Source organism: Eptatretus burgeri, chromosome 7 (genome assembly GCF_056783735.1).
Source record: "Eptatretus burgeri isolate ZD-2024b chromosome 7, Ebu_testis_v1, whole genome shotgun sequence".
In the NCBI taxonomy this organism is placed as follows: domain Eukaryota; kingdom Metazoa; phylum Chordata; class Myxini; order Myxiniformes; family Myxinidae; genus Eptatretus; species Eptatretus burgeri.
The window spans coordinates 32,765,613-32,788,112 of record NC_140967.1 but is presented as its reverse complement, the minus strand read 5'-3'; the positions used below and the strand labels follow the sequence as shown (position 1 = coordinate 32,788,112).

At 42.4% G+C, this 22,500-nt stretch overlaps 1 protein-coding gene across 2 annotated transcripts in view; it reads right to left on the bottom strand.

The window, feature by feature from the left end:
• Positions 1-22,500, bottom strand: part of RYK (receptor like tyrosine kinase) — a 182,525-nt gene that overhangs the window by 69,622 nt on the left and 90,403 nt on the right. For both annotated transcript variants that reach the window (XM_085887970.1, XM_085887971.1), the window contains exons 5-6: positions 4,022-4,057; positions 1,059-1,197 (exon numbers count right to left, since the gene is read on the bottom strand). In XM_085887970.1, coding sequence (XP_085744096.1) covers positions 1,059-1,197; positions 4,022-4,057 — 175 coding nt within the window. The remainder of the gene's footprint in view (positions 1-1,058; positions 1,198-4,021; positions 4,058-22,500) is intronic.

The following is a 22,500-nucleotide window of genomic DNA, read 5'->3' as shown; positions in this document are numbered from 1 at the left end:
TCACCTGTCGCTTCACTGAGAGGAATACAGGGTTGGAGAGGGGGTGGGAGGAGAGGAGGGGGGAGTGGGGGAAATGGAGAGGTAAGGGGAAATGGAGAAGGAAAGGGAGAGAGGAGGAAGGGAAGAGGAGGGGGAGAGCATGCAGGGCGTGAAAGGGGCAGGGGTGAGAAGAGAGGGGTGTGTTGGGGGGGGTGTACCAATTGCTATATTGCCAGACTATGCAGATTAATTTTAAAGTGCATTGGTTGGGGGGGGAGTTTATTATTTTGAGGAGTATATACTTAATGGATGCCCCCAAAGGGCATAATGTAGGATTTTTGTCACTGGAAAGGGTCTCGTGTCTGAATATACAAGATTTTCAGGGATGATGAATGGGAGATTAGTATTCTTCAATTCCTTCACATGTCCTGTTGATCCATGTTGATGATAATATGCTGTCTTTCCCACTGCTGAGACCAGTTTCACCGTTTTAAGGAAACCTTGCAGAAATACTAAATTGGTGTTGATTAATCCTCTGACTTGTGTACACAATATTGTTTTACCCCAAATTTGGTCTCTCATGATGGACATGTTAAAGTTCATGATTCTATATATTTTCAACTATCAACATTACACATACATGCTGCTTGGAAAGATGTAGAATCTGAAGTACAGTACCACTTCCATTTAAACACGTCCAACCCCCCCATCCCCCCCCAAAAAAATCCATACCTACCTACCCCATTCATAAAGCAGCATGTTACATGTTACCGGAAACACAACATTTTTAGGGGGGGGCCCTATTATTGTAACTATGCCCTTGTTTTTCCTTAAATACCAGCGTTTTGGAAGCAGCAATAAAAGTGAGAGCATGACAACATAAAACTTGCACAACTGAAAAGCAGGGCTGAGACGAGAGAGGAAAAGAGAAACTTCTAGAAGATCGATGCAAACGTTTTAAGAATAACAGCCAAAAAAAAACCAATAAGTTTACAGAGGCAGCAAAGGGGGGTGAGTTGGGGAGTTTGTTTAGCAACATCATCGCTTTGACCAAAATGCACACGCACAGAGTTTCTGACCTGCTGGAGTCAGGAGAGCGTGCACCACGTACGTGCAGTGCGGCCAAAAGCAGAGCCACCAGAACGATGGCTGCACAGCATACACCAACACTGATGTAGAACACACGTGTGGAGGAGCTCGCAATGTTGGCATAAACGTCTGCATTCAACACGTGCATCGAGTGCATCAAGAGCCTTCCTACCATATGGCATGAAGACAAATATCGGTTGGATCACAATAAGAGGCAACTAGCGCCAATCTAATTCAATAGCTATCTTTGGATCAAGGGACGAGCCGTCATTGATGGAGGTGATGGTGCATGTTTAACGCGGTACCCTTCCGTCGTCATTAAGACCACAAGCGGAGAGATTAGCTTGCTTGCATTCAATTTCAGACACCATTGCTCGTTATGCCGAGTCACACCCGGGACAGATTCCACAGCTAAGCTGGGACTGGTTGCCAAATTTGCTGGAAAGAGCTAAAACAAAGTTTAATTTAAACAAGGAATTTAATGGATACATTATACCCACAAATTTCCAGTATGCTCAATTGCGTTTATTCACTTTTTGGCTGCATGATTTTGGGTCATTTTCACCCCATCAGAGCATCGCTTTGAACAGACAAAACACACATTCTCACCACCATGTTGATTCGCATTCACACAAATAGGTATTTTCAACACCTTCAGCAATCATCCCCTAAAGTGTTACAAAATGACTGACTATAATCGAATAGTCAGCAGCTGGGTGTTGTTGCCCAGTGTTGCCGCGGCGCTCTGCAAGCATTCGAAAGGAAAAACACAACACTAAGCATCCCATGGGTCCACCTTGGTTGGAGAACTAACCGTGCAAAGGTGTCCTACCATCGATTTGTGCCTACTTGTGTTTTGATGTCAAATAAACGCCTTCAGCATGATGTCTCATCCGTCAGATGAATACACCCTGGCATTCGTCTATGCAGGAAGGTTCACACGGTGCAACAGGCCAGGTTGGCAGTAAGGCCCGACCAAAACCGAGAGATTCGGGCGAATGTCCCGCAAATTGAGCTGCCGGTGACGCGGTCGAAGTGAGTGTGCATAATTACAATTCTGCAACACAGGGTCTGCAAAGATGTTTAAAATAGACCGAAGTTGACCTCAAATGTAACGAAGACTGGTGCATTATGTCATCGTCTCCACAAAGGCAACAGCGTCCATTCATCAGTATTCCGGTCTCCACACAGTTTTGCCCGGGTGTACGAATGCATATTCAACTTCCCCCCCTCCCCCCCCCAAACAAATATTCTCACTCAAATAAATTATTATTGTTGAAGCACCAGAGCACATATGTGATATTTCCAGAAATAAGCAATTACCTCCAAGTACAATGCAATCTTTAGTCATCATTCATTTACCACAGGAAAACAGGTGCACATCCTCAAATCACAGTTTCACGGTTCACAACTTTCAGGCCCAATGATACATTGCAAATAAATATTTCAATCGCACATGCATGCATGGTTTCCATTTTTGATTGCGCTGAATGTTAATGGCAAAGTATATTAAAGAAAAGCCAAATTTGTAAATTAACGCTTGGCGCCATGCCGTCTGTTTTCTGCCTCGGGCGCCTTGGTGCAAAATTACACGAGTCGCACAGATGTCAATGATCATGTCGTCATATTTTGGAACAAACGAATGATGCCTGTACAAATCCTAGAGTGTGATAAATAATTATCCTCACCGACGTCTTTCAACTACTCCTTTTGCATGAGCCAATCCCATAACAAGGGTGGTGGCAGAGCGTGGAGTGAGGATAAGAACAAGTAATGGCACTCGTGTGGCAGGATTCGATCAATATGGCAAGCGATCAGGAGCTACGCAGTGACCACTTCAAATAACGTTTTATGAACGAAAGGCTTTTGCTTACGGGATACCCGAGAGACGAAAGAAGCTCACTTAAAGGGCACTCCATTTCTTTAGGCACAAACAAGGATACCACTCTTCTTCGGCTAACATGGAAAGAAAAATAAAATGTTGTCCGATCTATTATACCATCCAACACACTCCACCCACGTCCCCTACTCCTCCAACCACTTTCCCCTTCAAAACAAATCTTTTTTGACATACTTTCACAACTAAAGAGTAATAATTATGACCATGTTCTTCATGGTTGCTCATTGGGTGTTGGTGACAACCGGACACCTCGGTAACACTTAGTTATAAGTACGCAAGCTCACGATAAAGGAAGGAAGCCCACAGACAGATCCCACAATGGAAGAAGTAAATGGGGGAGGAATTCAGAAGCTGTGGTGGGAACACAGCAGTAAAACCTGTGTGTGTGTGTGTGTGTGTGTGTGTGTGTGTGTGTGTGTGTGTGTGTGTGTGTGTGTGTGTGTGTGTGTGTGTGTGTGTGTGTGTGTGTGTGCGCGCGCGCACACACCATGTGTGTTTGACATTCCAGGACACTATTATAGTTTTGTCGATTCAGTATCACTTCATGTATGCTGGGTTGATACAAGCTGCTTCAAAGGCTGTGTTCCTCTTTTGCCACTCCAGTGTAGACAGCACAGCCGACACCCCACTCAGAATGACCATCGGGATTCAATCCACCAGCGAGGCTTTATTCACCAAACCAAGGGAAGAATTCTGTTCCTCTCACATTAGGAGGCTCGCAAGACTGAGCTCACTCAAAAATGCAACAAGGTGCGAAGTACACATGTATTTGTGGATTCTCTTATTATTTAACAAGCAATCGCGCCATTTCACGAGTGCAAAGTAAGAATTTAAAACGTTCAGTAGAAATGTACCATTTGGTATTGAAGTTGGTAAAAAAGTGGAAGTCTGCCTTTAAATACACAATTACGTCAAGACTGGTGCATTGTGGGGGAGAACAGAACTAAAATCAGCAGGGGAAAGTAGGAAAAAAGGCAAATTGAAAAATGCAACGTGGCCATACTTTTTTGATCCAACAAGTCTCAAGTAAAAGTAATTGTGCAAGTTTCTCACCAGAAGAAGCAGCAATAATCTCTCTTGCGTGAAGAGCTGAAATAGAGCAGGAAAAGGAATGCAAGGTTTAAAGCCACCATTTTATACAACGCTTCAAACAATATCAATAGTTTGCCTTTCTTCATACTTTATTAAATATATTTTTAAACACTATTTAGACCATTGAAATTTGAACAAATTATCTGCATGCATCATCAACACATATCAACAAATCTTTTCAATAAAATGAAACCAACTGTATATTGAGAGCTCGGTTTCCCATTTTATTGTCAATGTGTCTGCCGCTTCAAGAACTTTTGTTCCGATTAAAACGAGGTGTTTAAACCTGGATGTTCAGTGTTCTTTCCACTTTTTTCTACAAGCCTTAAGTCCACTGTGTAGGCTTGGGCAATTCTTAAAATTTGAGAATCGATTTCGATTCTGAACTGCTGCCTCCATTCCGAAAGGAATCTATTCTGATTAATCACCAAAATCGAATCAATGCGTCCTCGTCATACACCCAACCTGCAAAACTAGGTTCATCTGAATCAGTCTAACGTTTTGAGATATCCTGCACACAGACAAACAGGGGTGAAAAACATAGCCTACATCCATCTTCAGTGGCGGAGGGAATCGAGAGAAATAACTTAAGCGTAAACCTGATGTTCATGAGTAAATATCAGTGGCATGCTTTATATTATATAAATCATGCAAAAGAAGTAAAAGTTGTTTCAAATTAATCCATCAAAACGGGCCAAGCTTCGAGGTTCGCCATGAGGGGAAGCACTCGAGTTCCTCCCAAACACCCGGTCCTGAAGCCACCAGCCACGGATAACTCCGCAGCCAGGTGTTTTGCAAATCAACCATGAATGCCGATTGGTACTGCCAATCCTGGCAGGGTGTCACGACTTCACGTAGTCATCTAAAATCAAGCATTCATAGAATTGTTTTTCATGAAATCATAGAAATTTCATAGATTCATAGAAATCTAGAATGCAGGTATAACAAATCATTATTACGAAAGCAGAACCATATTTTTAGATATATTTTTTAAAGAAGGCTTCCAACGAAAAGTACAAAAACTAGATCGACTCCGCTAATTTGACCAAAAAAAAAATGCAAGAGCAGACCCGGTCTCAGGCAACATTTCGCCGGCTTCGCAGCCGGCTTCATCAGGCACAATACACCCTTTGTGCCTGATGGTCCACTGCGCTTGATGAAGCTGATTAGAGGGTCAGCAATAGGGATTGTAACACCCCTGACATCCAACTGGACAGCTGGTGGATCAGCCTGGTACAGCCGGCCCTGTGACAGCTCAGCTCTGCCATTCAGCCTGGCCCTGCGACTCTGATCAATGGTATCCAATGTCCCTTGAGAGACAAACTCTTTCGCCCTCTGGTGAGTTTCAAGACATCCACCGGCAACATCAAGGATGGTGGTCTTGAAGGCACTCCACAACTCTTCAGGATCCCCCAAAGCACCCAGATCCCCCAAATCTCCACTCAGCCTGTTCGCAAACTCATCAGCTACCCTCTCATCCTTGAGCTTGCAAACATCCAGCTGAAGCTGGGATGGCACCATTCTCCTGGATTTAAGCTGCAACTTCAGAGTTGCTACAACAAGCCTGTGGTCAGTATTGAGGAACTGAGCACTCTGGTAGACCCTACAGTTCTGGATCATCCTCCAGCGACCATCAACGAGCACATGGTCAATCTCCTTTGCCAAACCACTAGCAATGGAACACCAAATCCAGTGATGAACCTGTGGGCGCTGAAACCATAAACCAGCCACCCTAAGTCCATGGTTTCTTGCAAAGTTAAGGAACTTAGTGCTATTCTGGTTCACAGTTCCAGACCCATGGGGACCAACACATGTCTCATAACCATCCCTATCGGTTCCAGTCGATGCATTGAAATCCCCCAAGACGAGAAGGGTATCTCACCTGGGGCACTGATCAACCACAGACTCGATTGAGCATGGCATAGAATGCGTCCTTCACGGTGAGATCACTCGCCTCAGTCGGAGCATCTACAGAGACCAGGGAGATTACACCCAAGTAGTGACGAATCCTTCGTCTCATAATCTGCTCATTGTCTGTGGTTACCTCAATTATCATTGGAGTCAGCTTTTTGTACACAGCTGCAGAAACTCCTTGGGCATGGTAACCAACAGAGCGACCAGACCAATAGTAGGTGTCACCACCTGCCATGATCACACTGCAATCCAGACTCCAAACCTGAGAGAGTGCTGCAATACAGATGTCCAAACGCTTGAGCTTAGATTATAACAGAGACAGGTGATTATCCTCTCTTCGGGATAGGACATTCCAGGCACCCACCCAAAGGGAGCGCCTCAGGTTAACCCAAGGAGACCGCCGTCTGGTGGAAGACACCTCAGCACCACCCCAACACACACTACCGCAATCTGACCCGGGAATGTTACCCCGTGGTTTCCCTCCTATCAAAGATTGGGGGTCCCGAAGGCTTTGCCCCAATCCCATCATCCGGTGAGCTGCCCAGCGAAGGGCATCTGCACCTGAGGTACTCCCATGGAGTGGGTTTTCAGAATGTTTTTATGCTTTTAGTATATTTTGTGGAATGAAGGGTTTTTACGGTGGCCGGAGTGCAAATCCTGCCACCAACCTCCAAATAAAAAGTAACCCAACTGCAGGACGACGTCCGCAAACACAGTTGGGCACTCCGCAGACACAATTACATCCCTTGCCTGCAATTGGCAAAAGAAATTGGTAATCTCTCACTTATAATCAAAGTCCCCCAGTTATAACAAGGAATTCTCTTTTTTTGTATTTTAAAGTGAATTGACCAACTAGTCCAAAAGAGCTGCATGCCGATAAGCTTGTCACCATTCCACATCGAACCTGACTTGTTTCCACAGCAAAAACATGCGGCGTGGCACAATTCATTAGTTCCATGACTAGGTGCGTACACGTGCGTGCAATACACAGAACGTAACATAAGGGTTCCTTCCCAGCATCGCAAGCCATCAGTTCAGATGGGAATGCGAAGAAGGTCAACCTAAACGAACAATAGTATGTGTGGAGAAGAAGAAAAAAAAAACCGGAGAGTGTGGGTGATTTGAAGAAATGAATTGGTGATAGCTGAAGCACATGATTGGGAAATGAAAGCGAAAAGGGGGTTTAAGCAATTGGTTCACTTTGTCTGTCTGTCAGTCCACAAACATCAGTCTGTGATAGAGGAACGACCTCATTTCATTGAATGTTATGTTTTGAACACGAGTCAGAACACGAACCTGCAGTTTAGCAGTACTTTGGCTCTGAATTTGGTCAATTGTATGGAGTCTCATCCCAAGCATGCATGTACATTCCTGGTAAAGCAATTGCTTCAGTCTATCTGTCTGCCTGTCAGTCAGACAAAACTGAAAACATTCCAAACAGGAAACTGTTTTTAGGGACATCATAAAGGCCACAAACAACAAGCACAAATAACTAATGTAACATGTTAAATAAGGTGGTGTAATGGTAAACATCCAAAAAAAACTTTTTTTCTCTCCAACCTATAAAATCTTTCTTTTATTTCAATTTAATTATACAATTAAACACTGGAGAGGACACATTGCCTTAATGGCACTTTCAAAAACCTTCCGTTTAGCATGACTTGGAGAAAATATAATGCCATTTTAAGTCATCTCGACCAATCAAATTTTCCACTTGCAAACCCCGCCCATGTCCTTTTCTTCTCTCCAGACCGCGTGTGGGAAGGTGTGTTATGAACTCTGTTTTCATTTCTGTACCTCAACACACACACACACACACACACACACACACACACACACACACACACACACACACACACACACACACACACACACACACACACACACACACACACACACCCTGACATTTCTAAAACTCTCAAGTCCTCCATTGGAACACTCTATTAGTCTACAGTATAACTATATCATCTATACCATACCACACCTTACTCAAAGGAATGTGTGTAAATATCAAACACCAAATTAAACCTTTACATCACCAACCTTTTCAGTTTTTTGTTGACATTGTATGAAACAAATAGTGTACAAAGGAAATATAGCAGAATATGCTTGCTATGTGTGATGGTATACATTTGAGCACAAGGAGCAGAGTGTATAAACTTGATGCATTTCTCAATGGTTTTTTATTTTTTATTTTTACTGGGGTGCATGGGATTATGTCAAACAAGAACCGAGGTTGCAAAGAAATATGCACCTGTAAGAGTATGGTCTGGTTAAGGGCCTCAAACCAATGAAGAATCAATTGCTCTCAAAGGCAAGCCGCTGGATTTAGAACTTCAATCCCATTGCAGGAACAGCAGCGTTAGCCGTCAAAAGATCCCCTATCAGCTATGCAACAGCCTTGGATCCTTAGGCTCCTAAGCTTTGGGTCCTTGGCCCTGGAAACATTGGCAAAGCGTGGACTGTTTAAAATTCTTTCTTGTGTGTCGGCAAAGTATAGAGATAAAATAACTTGCAAAAACAACATTTACTGCTTAGCAAGACCCCAAAGTAAATACCCCTCCAATTCTTTCCACCCACAACACTGAAATCACCAACTTCTTGCCATCTCAGCTTCATCCAAATAACCATGACCATAAATTTCCTGAAAAACTTCTTACGATGCAAGGTCCTTGAAAGTCATGCACGATGTCGAACAGGGTGAAGAACTCCATTAGCACATCCTGGAGTGTTGACAACATTTCACAAGCCCTTATACCAAGTTGTGTCAAAAAATTATTACTCTTTCCTGGAGGCAGCTGAAGGCAGCTCTTCCAAACACCAAACACCAAAATGCCGCAAGACTACACATCCACCAACTCCAGCCCACCCAACCCTCCCACCCATCCATCAATAGCCAGTGGGGAGTTGCAGCAGAATCCCGTTGGTGCCAATTTAGCAGATGGATGGGTTGGCGGGAGGCAGAACCGCAATATAGAGAACCAGAGAGTGGAGTCAGATGGGCTAACCTATATGCCATTCACTTCAGCCAATCTCAATCATAAATCTGTCACAATCTTATTTTCCACCACAATCTCCTTCCTTCTGTGCCTGCCTAGCTGCCTTACACCTATACCATCCTGCTTTTTGGCATTTAGAAAGCTTCATATGAGGAATGGCTCATTCCATTCAAACTCCTGTCTTTCCGATTTGACATCGTGCAGATAGACCATCTCAACAATATACCATTGGCCCCTGAGATGAACGTGGAAAGACTTCGACAGTTACAAAAGGTAGGCTGATAAAATACATACACACAGCAAATTAACTTTTGTACTGCATGATAATTAAGCCCCTGGTGCAATTAGATGGATCATTAAAAAATCATTAATTGCAGATGAAATGCACATTTGCACTTCTGAATGGCAAGCTACATAATGAAAGGTGTTGAATAATCTATAAAAGCCACTCTTTTCTGCAGACCAGAGTCCTCAAGGATTTGATTATGTGAGATTTCTCTGTAATTACAAAGAAGAGGAAAAAAACAAAAAAAACTCGAAGCTCAATTTCGCTGGATTAGATGAAGCAAGAAGTTATGGCCACTATTAAACAAGGGACTCAATTACCACAGGTATTATAGTGCAGTTCTTTATAACGTTGCTAAAATATCACAAACAAGAGCTTTGTTCATATCAGAAAAGCTCATGCTGCATACAAGCTGCTGGGATTGAATATTTCAAATAAATATATAACAATAAAAAGAGCAATCGGAAATTGCAGACACGGGGTTTGGACGCAGACCGTCTCAGGTGGATTGCCTATCATGTGTAAAATTTTAAGAACGACTGGTCCAGCCGTTTGGGCTGTAGATGACCAGACAAACAAACAAACCAACAAACCAACAAACTGAACAGACCAACATACTTGACAAAATCGAAGATTTCACCAAGTAACAAACAAATGGACCCAAATGTAATACCCTCTCCTCTGGCGAGGATAATAAATAAATAAATAATAAATATATATGTACATAATAAATAATTATAGATATACAAGGGCCAGTCAATAAGTAACCTAAAAATATTTTTTGCAAATTGTGTATTAATGTACGTGTGTAACAAATGCGATATTTTTCAACATAATCTCCATTAATTGCGTTCAATGCATTTTTTCCAGGCATGGATTCCTCCAGGAAAAAAAACAACATTTTGGCTGCTTGTGTAGGCATTCGTGCACGCCTCTTGGACCTCTTTGTCGGATCGGAAAATGGTTCCATCAAGCGCCTCTTCAAGTGGCCCAAAGATGTGGTAATCTGAAGGGGTGAGTAGGGTGGATAAGAAAGACAGTCAAAATGCATGTCCTCGATTGTTGCAGCTGTAGTGCAGGCAGTATGTGGCTGAGCATTGTCATGCCGCAGCAAAACACCAGTAGTGAGTAGTCCACGACGTTTTGATCTGATTGCTGGTTTCAGATGATTTTTAAGGAGGTCGCAAGTAAGATGCACTGGTGACTGTGGTCCCTCTGGGCATGTAATGCTTTACAACTGGGCCTCGGCTATCCAAGAAGAGGGTCAACATCACTTTTCCAGCGTTCGGCTGTGTGTGGAATTTTTTGGGCTTTGGTGAAGTAGAATGACTCCACTCTTTGCTTGCCCTCTTCCTTTCTGGCTGAAAGTAGTGGACCCAGCTATCATCCCCAGTCACTACACGCTGAAAGAAAGCGTTGCCTTGCTTCATAACATCGCAAAAGCTCTTCACATGCATCTATACTCATCATTCTTTCAGTTTGGGTGTAAGTTGTCTTGGCACCCACCTTGCAGACACTTTGTACAACCCCAGCACATTGTGAATAATATGGTGTGCTGAACCATGGCTCATGTTCAATTCGGAGACCACTTCATCCAGCGTAATGTGACGGTTTTCTCTTAGCAAGCGCTCAATTCCTGCAACCATTTCTGGTGTTTCGACTGTATGAGGCCCGAGCGAGCAGCGTCTGCCACACTGGACACTCCACTTTTAAACTTCCTGTCCCAGTCGTACACCTACTGCAGCAATAAACATGCGTCACCATATTGCATTTTCATTCTGCAATTATTTTCACTGGGATTCACACCCTCACTTCCCAAGAGACAGATGACAGATTGTTGCTCCTTCCTGGTGCATGCTTCTAAGAGGGAGCTGCCATCTTGGAACTGCTCTACTGACGTCATACGCTCAATGTTGCCAGATCTAAAACAGGCAAAACATAACTCTTAACCCAAAGATATAACATATGTCGTCTACAACTACACACATCAAATTCTTGAATTTATATTGCCATTTTTAGGTTACTTATTGACTGGCCCTCATATAAATATATATATATATATATATATATATATATATATATATATAAATATACATACATATACATAAATACATAAATGCGTACATACATATACATACACACAGTTATGAATAAAATATTGGCAGCCTTGCACTATTTTTAAATAATGCACCATTTCTTCCAGAAAATTGTGGAAATCAAAAAATATTTTGGTATCCACATATGTATTTCTTTGATTTGCAGTGGAACAAAACAAAAAAAAAAAGCTGAGAAAAATGCCGAAATCTTAGCTTATTAACCTCCGCCATCGAAGATTGACGGAGGTTACTGTTTTCACCCGTCTGTTTGTTTGTTTGTGAACAGTATTACGGAAAAATTCCTGGACGGATTTCGACGAAACTTTGTGGGGGGATAAGGTGTGGTCTAAGGATCATTCCATTAGATTTTGGACTTGGTCCAAAGTCCAATATGGCCGCTATGGCGGCCATTTTGAAAAAAAAATTGAATTTTTGTTTTTGCATTTCTACATGTTTTAAGTGATTTGCAACCCCCCCCCCAAAAAAAAAATTTGTTAGAGAAAAAAAACAAACAAATTTTGCAACTTTTTTTTCAAAAAAATTTCGATTTTTTTTTTTGGGCATTTCTACATGCACGTCGATCTAGTTTAGTTTATTCAATCATGGTTCAGTAGAGTCTGATCCGTTTTGACCTACAATGAATCGGATATCAGGTTCACTTAAGTGACCCAGCAGTATTGGTGGCGGAGGTTTTGCACTCTACCGAGTGCTCCCCCTCTAGTTCCATACAGAAATCCTAAAATGGCACAGACAATATTATTGGCACCTTTTAGAAGTTGTTGGAAATAATTACATTTCAAGCAGGTGATTCTCCTTTACTTTGGAATTTAACTCACCTGTGGTGAGTTGCAGGTTCCCACAATATAAAAATCACTCATTCAACCAGTTTGAAGAGAACACCTTCCCTACAGTCAAACATGGAGGGGGTTCAGTGATGTTTTGGGGTTGCTGTGCTGCCTCCAGCACTGGGTGCCTTGAATGTGTGCACGGCATCATGAAATCAGGAGACTACCAAGGCATTTTGGAGCGCAATGTTCAACCCAATGTCAGAAAGCAGGGTCTCCATCGAAGGTCATGACTCTTGCAGCAAGACAATGACCCCAAACACACTTCACAAAGCACCCAGGAATTGTTCAAGACAAAACGCTGGACCGTTCTGAAGTGGCCAGCAACGAGTCCAGATCTAAATCCTATTGAACTCCTGTGGGGAGATCTGAAAACAGCAGTTGGGAGAAGGCACCCTTCAAATCTGGGAGAACTGGAGCAGTTTGCACAAGAAGAGTATTTGGCCAAACTGCCAGTAGAGAGGTGTAGGAAGCTCATTCATGGCTATAAGAAGTGCTTGACTGCAGTTATTTTGTCCAAAGGCTGTGTGCTACCAAATATCAAGTCGAGGGTGTCAATAATTTTGTCAATGCCATTTCTTTTTATTTTTTGATTTAAAAGGATATATGAAGTTCTAAACCAAGAACAAAGGTTCTATAATACTAACAGTCAAATAAAGAATTATGGAGATCAAATACTTACCATCAATTCAAACTTTATTTTGTTAGAGAAAATTGTGAGTTATTTGAAAAAAGTGCAAAAAAGTGCAAAAAGTGCAAAAAAAAAAAACATTTGAAAAAGTGCAAAAAAAGACCAAAATATTTTTGGTCATGACTGCACATATATACATACATAAATTTGCTCCTTTGTAAATAGATTCGCAGAATGTTTCCACAAACTGCTTGTTCACTCATTCTCCCATTGGAGGTTCATCCAAGTTATAGTTATAATGCTGCAGTCATAATCAGCCTCCACGTGCATCAATCCTGCATGTGAAGATTAATTATGACAAGTCAGCCACCAGGTCAAACTGCTGCACTCAGGCAAACAGGATAAAAAGGTCTCGCCAATGGTTCCTCATGGTTTCTGGTGGGTTAACTGTAAAAAGGCCGAATCAGAAGAACCCGTTGGCTTGGCAATCACCACCATGAGGGAATGGTCCACCAGAGTGGATTCAATAGAAAACAATGGAAAAGTAAATCAATAGTGAAAGGCAAAATGCCAAAAACAATAATAATCAAGACAGAGCATGTAACAATCCAAAGCCTTGCCAGGGTACATAGATTATGTTAGATTTGAGAATGGGACGATATATATTAAATTAGATCTACAGATTTGTGTGTCTGTCTGTGTCTGTCTCTCCACACTCATCAAATAATGCATCAGTCTTGATAGAAGCAGAATCAAAGTGGGTTCCCTTTGGTGAGAAAAAAAATGCTACCGTGGCAGAATACACCCCATCAAAGAGTCAATCCACTTCCTCATTTTCTGCTCTTATAATCATACTCTGCCAACATGCCATATGAAAGGTACAATGTTTCTAAGCGCACACAAAATATAGACAAAATTCATGCGTTTTGCACAGCAGCCCGCATTTGCCTGGAATGGAATGACAAAAAGACAAACTGGCAAATTAGCATCATACATGGTTGTCATGGTGATAAGTAGCGTTTGCAGAAATTCAGATGTAGATGGCCGAGTCAGGTCAAAATAATGAATTGATGCCCTCAGTCTCAATGGACAACACCAATGCATTTAATCTCCCAAACTGTCAACTATTATCCAGTTTCCTCCTACATTGCTAGATCCTCATTGAGGATCTCTAAGTCTTACTCACGTTGTTCTTCTTCACCTTCTTCTTGTGGACTTTTTTGTTTCACAGCCTACAGTTTTCATCGAAACTTCCTGAAACTTGGCATATATATGTAAAAATACTCTGCGCAGACAGTAACCATCTCCGATTTTGAAAATTCCTCCTAGAAAAAAGTTATGATGTCAAAATATCTCCGCTAATGGAAATTGCCAAAAAATTATCTCCGAAACTAGGCAAGCTTTTTGAATTCTGTTTGTGGGAATCGAACAGGGCATTAGCAGAGATGAATTACCGCACATATGATACATCACTATGACGTCATATCAATTTTTATGACGTCATTCCTATTTTTTGTTTCACAACCCAGAGTTTTCATCGGATCTTCATGAAACTTGCTATGTATATGCAGAAAGCCCACGCGCAGGCAGTAACCATCTCCGATTTTGGAAATTCTTCCTAGAAAAAAAGTTGACGTCATAATATCGCCGCTGATGGAAATCGCCTATACCATTATCTCCGAAACTCGGCAAGCTGTTTGAATTTTGTTTGCGGGAATCAAGCCGGGCATTAGCACAGATAATTTATCGCAAACCTGATGCATCACAATGACGTCATATTCGTTTTTATGACGTCATCATTAAAAGGACGAGGATCTTAGCTCATTTGAGCTTGTTTTTTTATTTCCTGTGTGCTCAAAACCAGTCGGTCACTTTAGTTAGAGTTCTCCCCCTCCCATGCCCCACCTTCATAAGTCAATGTCCCTTGAAGTAGCATTGTGGGACCAATCCTGTTTTTGATATTGTAGTTATGGGAGAGACCCCATGCATTCAGACACAATTAGGACTTCCCCCAGACAGATATTTGTTTAGTTTATGCGAGATAGATTTCCTACCTTTTGTATGGAGGAATTTTGGGAGGGAGATGCGTTGTGAGTTAACATGTTCAATTTTTCTTTTATCCCTCTGTCTCTCTCTCTATCTTTTGACAATAACCCCAGCTACCTGTTCATCACCGATCTGACTCTTTGCCTTTCAAACCTCCCCCCTCCCTCCTCTTCCATTCCACTTCCAAAACCATCCCCTAAAACACGTGTCACAAATTACCTCAAATACTTCAAAACAATGGACCATAATTACCAGTTGACGCCGACAAATGAATCTTAATCTTGTGTAAATCACCATGGCAAATAGTCTATAGTCTATACTTTCCATTTCCTGCAAAACCACACCACCTCATTGGACACAATGGAGGCAATCATTAGTATTGAAGTGGTCTCTTCCTTCTTTTAATTTCTTGCAAAACAACACATTTAATTGGAGATGCAGGATCGTTGGTGCTGCAGTTATTTGCAGCAGCTGACGTTATCATGCAATGGAAACAACACCAACATCTCTCGTTGGTTATGAGAGCAGATGGTTTTAACCTCTGTAGATGGTGGATGGATGTCCATGAAGAGATCCAAACAAGAGATATTCAAGCAGCCTTCACAGTGAGATCGAAAAGCACGAAAAGCACGATATAAGTGACAGTAAACAAAATTCCAAAATTAAACACTGGAGCATGGGAACACCTTTAATATACCATCAGAGATGGGGAATCCCCCACCATTGAAAAATAATTGAAATCAGATTAGCGGTTTTCCATTTATTACAAAAAACATTTTTTCAAGATGGCCGCCCGTCGGCCATCTTGCTTTCAAGATGGTCGGCCATCTTGGATCCGGCCACGCCCAAAATCAACCGCCATTGAAAAATAATTGAAATCAGACAAGCGGTTTTCTATTTATTACAAAAAAATTTTTTCAAGATGGCCACCCCAGTCGGCCATCTTGGATCCGGCCACGCCCAAAATCAATAGGGTTCTTCCTTTTCAGGTGGTACATGTGTGACTCAAATTTCAAATCGACATGGCGAAAAAACATTTTTTTCAAGATGGCTGCCCCAGTCGGCCATCTTGGATCCGGCCACATCCAGAATCAATAAGGTTCTTCCTTTTCAGGTGGTACATGTGTGACCCAAATTTCAAATCGATATGGCAAACAGTTTATGAGTTATCGCACTCACAGATATAAATGTTGACGCCCGGACGGACGGACAGACAGCCGGACGGACAGCCGGACGACCTGGGTGACAACAATATCCCCCTTCCGCCACGCGGCGGGGGATAAAAATACTGTTGTGGATTCTCGCCACTCTGGCTTGCAGGCGACCCCCTTTAGCTAATTTGCAGCCGCACGCGCCTACCGAACGTGGCAATCCAGTCGCAGCTTTTCGGATCAACGCCGAAACCCAGCTACGGGTGTTGTTAAGCACACCATAGATCAGCCAACTTTTCTGTCCACACGCCACAGAGTTGATCGCCGAATTGTCGATGTACCTAATTATTCACGCAGACAGCAATGCCGGGGATATACACCTCAACGGAGCCTGCACGAAAACGAGCCGCCTTAAGCAGCTCGTTCCGTTTGCGATTACCGAGCGGTTTTATATCGCCAAGCCCCGTCAGACCTGATTATCTTATCGGTGTTAAAAACCAGCTAATATTCCGAACGCAATTACGGCAGTTCAATGGAGGAAGGGACGCAACGAGCAGGTGAATATTCAACAAAGGGGACATTTATTTGTTCACGTATGCAATGAATGGGGGTAGGGGACAAGACATGAGCAAAAAGACCGACAGCCGTTATCTATTTATTATCTACATGCACTTCGTCAGTTCACTACTTAGTAGACAAGGCGCCACAGACTGTCATGCAAAAACCCCAAGAAAGAAAGAAAGGAAAGCACTGGGCTCGTAAGCCTATATGATTGCTCGGAGCCGGGATGACCGCAGGGGCCCCGAGAGACCGAGCAGGCTACCTGCCACCCTCTTGGTGACTCGCTGGGCGACCCTCGATGTCTCTGCCCGCACTCGACTGGACTCCACCAGCTCCCAACTCAACTCTCGACCCCAACGACGCCTCCAACAACGCCTTCAACGGTGCCTCCACCGGAGCCTCCAACGACCAAGGAGTCCAAGGAGAGAAAGAGACTAAAGAGAGAGACTCTCTCACCCACTCGCCAACCGCCAACTGCCAACTCTCTTCTTGGCGTTCCAACGCGGCCCTTTATCACCCCGGGGTGTTCGCCCTCCCTTCTCGGCGCGCGAGGGAAAATTCCAGGGAAGTTCGGCTTGGTTCTTTTGGTCTGATAACCGACATTCTTTTCTTACGTCGTTCTGAGGGAAAATTCCAGGAGAGTTCGGCTTGGCTCTTTTGGTCTGATAACCGACATTCTTTTCTTACGTCGTTCTGAGGGAAAATTCCAGGAGAGTTCGGCTTGGCTCTTTGTTTGTAGAGGAGGGTCGTCCTTCTGGAGAATGTGGCTCCTATGGCGGTGTTTGTGGAGATGGCGTGGTGGTTGAGATGTCGTGGTTGGCGCTGTGGTGGGGATGGTGTGGTTGCTGAGATGCTGTTGTGTTGGTGGAGGTGGCGTGGTTGCAGTGTGGTTGGCGCTGTGGTGTCGTTGAAGAGATGCTGTTTGTTTGAAATAAAAGACAGAACAGAATAATGGCTAACTCAAAGATGCACAGCCCGGCACATGAATAATTCCCTTTATACATCAGTGGGGAATTCTAACCTGGAACACACACTTACCGCAATAACTGACCTCTGGGGAACCTGAATGGTGTTCTGTGAATTTCCACAACCGTAACAATACGTTTAAATTATAATATGGCTGATACAGTCTTTGGATGAAATCCTAATTATATTTTTTTTATAGGAGGTATTCTGTGCTAAGATACAATGTGATCGTATGTAGTAATTGGTGGTGAAAAAAAGAAGATATTTATTTTAACATGAATTATATTTTTGAAGTTATTTATTGAGCTGCAACTGAGGTGCTACCATGAAAGGGTCTGCCAGGGCTGCTCTGGGTATCGGTACGGATCATTTTAAATTTTGTCACAACTTAAAAATCCAATAAAAAAAATTGTTGCAGCTCACCACCAGTCATCTGGTGCTTGTTCATTTAAACACTGACTGCCATCTCTTGTCGTATACGCCACTCTCATTTTCAAGCAAAGTATGCATGTGCATATACGAGTGCATTATTTTCAAATTTTATTCTTCTATCAGGAAATCTAAGTTAATGTCTTATCCATTGCTGGGGAAACCCCACATTATGACAAAACTCGTAGCAGGCAGCGACACAAGATTTTCAATTCAGCATTGCAGGTACGAGTTATCTGGAAGGAATATTTTTTAGCACTGAATCGACTTTGGTATTATGTCACTGCTGATGGTAGACCGTGTGCCAAGTAGGCTACCAAGTATTAAAAAAAAATTTTTGCTCATGTCATTACCCTTCAAAATGGCACATACGAATGCAGATGAAGTGGCAAAACTTCTCAATGAGACTGATGATAATGATCATGATGATTACAGATTTATGTTCATCGAACTGCCAGCAGATCATTTGTTGTGTTATCTCTAGCGTGGCAGCATATTGTGTTTACAATAGAATACTAGTGGCAGCAGAATCTGGTACACCCAGCACTAAGGGTATACTCGTAGTTGACAGTCAACATGTTAAATAGTTGAGCTTATCATTTTGAACAAAAAACCCTGCTGGTATAGACCCTGGCCAGCACATTACAGTTTAAGAGTTTTTGGACAAATTTCACCAATGTTCAAAAAATTCATTTCATAGCAGACCCAAGCTCGATTACATTTTTATTTGTACGTTCAAGGAAGTGTCTGGCGACATGAGATTATAGAGATTTCCGATGAAAAATATAGTAATGTGTATGTTACAAGGAAAATTTGCATTTCGAGATCTCCGGGAATGTTTGATCGCAGATGCAAATTTAAGTGCACAAGTAGCGTCATGTATTCTCGAGGGAAAACAATGACCATAGTAATCAAAGAAACTTGCAATTTCTTTACGAAGCATTGACACTGTAGAAGTCACTAATATCCCACAAAACCACAATACTGTACAAGCAAAAAGTCGTTTCATCCAAGGTACTATCCCAAATTGCCAATGCACTGGATGCAAAGAGGAACCAGTTGTGTGGGAACTCAAAAAGAAGTCAACTCTAGTTCACATAGCAGAGTATGGTTGGTATTGCTCATAAGCTCATCACTGCCTATCAAACAGGATCATGGAACTTGCAACTCTACACACTGTTTCTGATCTGCCAATCTTTGCAGCTACTGGTCATTACAACTACTTGAAAATGGTCTGCTAGTACCTGCAGAATACGATTCGCTTGCCCAGAGATAATCCCACTGTCATAATCAGTAGCTCAAGCATCCTCACTGGAAGCCCACAGCCCCGAGGAAGCCGGCCACTCCGACCGGATTCCCCCAGAGATCGAGTGCAGATGAAATGTTAAATAGTTGTCTGTATTGTGCGAGTCGAGAGCAAGTTGTAATTAAGTGGTATACAGTGTCAAGTTCAAGGTGACAACATGGGCAGAAAGGGTCCCGAGTTGGGTCGTGTTTGTGTTGATAGGTTTTGAGTGCTCGGTGGTAACTGGAACGGAGTCCAGGTAATATTACTCTGCAGGAGTGCAGGAGGGTTTGTTCAGATGGATGGATCACGGAATGTGGTTCATTGAGTATTTTATAATTGTGTTGTTGCAAAGCGATGGTGGTGATGAGATTGTGAATATCTCCCCCCCCCTCCCCCCACACCGAGATGTTCTGTTTAAAGGTGCCGGTGACACATTTGAAAAGATGTTGTTCTCGCAAGTTGCTGGTGAGATATGTTTGTGTCTGAGAGATGGTGGGGCATTGGACAAGTGGTGACACAGGTGTTCTAGCACTTGAGTGGCATCAATGAATTGTGTACCTCCGATATCAAGGTGGTGTTGGAATGGAAGTATTTTGTTTATAGGTGTACGTGGAGATGATCCATAATTGGTGAGTCAATGACATGATCTATAACCTGAGTGGTTTGTTTTGTATTAGTTGAAATTTTGACACATTTCTTTTGGATATGGTGGGTCCCCAACTTGGGCTAGAATAGTTAATAATGGTTCGGATAAACTGTTTGTAAATAGTGGTTAGGTATTATTTTTGTGAACCAAACTTGGTATTGGTTAATGCTTTTAGTGTGTTGAGTTTTCGGTCGACTTTGGCTATCATTTGTTGAATGTGTTTAGTGAAGGTCATGTGAGGGTCAAGTGTGATTGCAAGTATTTTGGGGTTATTGTTAATTTGTTGATTGTATATTGTATATTGTGGTTGTTGGGTTGTTGCTGTATTCAGCGTTTGTGAAAGGGAAGTGAAACTTGGGGAAGTGAAAGAGTGAAGGTGAGCAGTGACTTGGGGAAGTGATATGACAGTTTCAAAGGGCGATTTGGGCTTTGTCCATGGAACTGTCTTCAGAGAAAAATCTTGCAATGCAGTATTACACAGATGTGTGTTATTCATAAAGTTAACAGCGGAAGGAAATTACTAAAGCCAGGCCAAATCATGCAGAAGTGATTCAGAAAGAGACACCAATTTGCTGATTCTGATACTGCACCAGGCTATCCAAACCAAGTTCAAGCTATACTTTGATAATGATAAATAAGGGAAAATCAGCAAACCACACCTTTTTAGTATACATTGTCGAGGCTCGTATGAGAGCTAACACACAACGCATAACAAGGGGGGCAGGAGACATGAGGGGTGGAAGAGGGAAGGAAAAAACAATGGGGAACAGAGACATGAGATCTGTGGAAGGGAGAGGGGTGGAGCGGGGAACACAGGATATAGGAGGTGGGTTTGGGGTGGATTAACGGAGGGCAGAAAAGAACGAGGTTTTGGATGGGGGGAAGATAAGAGGTGGTGGTGAACAGCTGTTTTGAAGGCTTGGAGGGAAGAATGTGATTGAACAGAGTGAGGGAGTTTATTCCAAAGGCAGGAAAAAGAGGAATGAAAGGGTGAAGGTGAGCAGTGATTTGTGATTTTAGTAGTTTTACCAGAAGGGAGTTGCTGGCGGACCTTGAGCACCCTGCGGAAGTATGTGGGGGACATATCGCAGACAGAACGGGGGGGGGGGCGAGACCGGAGAGGAAACGGTAGAAGACAGAAAGACCACCGACTTGCCTGCGGTGAGGGAGTGAGAGGCCCAAAGACTCAGCCTCACCACAGGAGATACCAATGATACCATTACTTTGATATAACTACTTGCCAAATCCTACTGGGTGAAGACACCTGCATCTCCTGTTTCTGTGTGCTTTTACTGGTTGTGACAGCACATCATGGACATTTGGTTTCAGAAAGTCCCCAACATATGAAACTATTGAACGACACCAGTCCTCGTTTGTTGGCAGCTGTTTTCTGCTCGAAGAATCAGCCACATTATGACATCGAATATGCCGGGCACAAGGCAATGTTGCTTTTTTTTGGTTGACAACCAAATGACTTCCTCATCAAAGTTCACCATCACATGTTAGTGGACAAGATCATATCAGCTAAGTCTTTTGTTGCACAGGAATGCTTGTCACTAACTGAATCAACAAAATTTCACCTTCTGGACATACTATCAAATCATGGAATAGGAAGGTAGTTCAGCCAATCCATGAATCCTGCAGACTGAAGAAGGCTTTTATAAGGAAGTACCCAATTCCACCCGGTGATGTCAGAGCTATGTCCTACTCCTGAATCCATTTTGAATGGGATTCTATTGTAATTGCAGAACTGGTTGTGATACATTACGCTGCAGCTGCAAGAAAAATGGACGACAGTGCTCAACAGCATGCAGTCAATGCCAGAACAATGGTTGTGACAATGGCATGTCTGTTGAACATGTCAATAATGAAGTTGAACAGGATGTCCGTGTCTTTTACTTCGCTTTATGAAGCTATTTGAGGAGCATTTCACTTTGACTTGTGGAGCTATCTGACCTGCAGTACTTTGAATGTGTCATTGACCATGATTCTGTAATTAACAATTTATGATTTGATAATTCATTTTTTCATTTGTGTTACCTGTGCTTTAATGATTTCCAAGTGCTTCCCATTCTCGAAATCTGTGTAATTTTGGATTTAGTAATACACTCTGTGCAGGAAACGGTTTCAAAGTTTATGAGCACTGCAATTTTATCCAAGTAAATCCATGTCCCTGATTAACAAATGGTGAAATCAGTAAATTGAAAAGAAAAAGTGTGAGATTGGAAGGTGAAAAGGGTAAGACTGTTTGGAATTTCTATTTTTCACTATCCAGATCTTGATACTGCGACTCGTTGTGAAGATCGTTACATTTTCATTTGTTTATCAGTTCTTAATATCCTTCTAATTCATACAAAAAACTTTCAGGCTTTATAGCAAAATTTTATGCTTTGTAACAAGGTCAGGGTATAAAAAGGGAAAAAAATAAAAAGAAGAGGTCAAGAAAAACATTCATCTGAGCACTTGACTTATATTCCAAAAAAAATACAAGTTCAAATTCAATACTACAAGCTGATTTGTCCATGGTCTACTGCTGTCTATACAATTCATTTAAACGTACATCGATTTCTCCTAATGTCCTT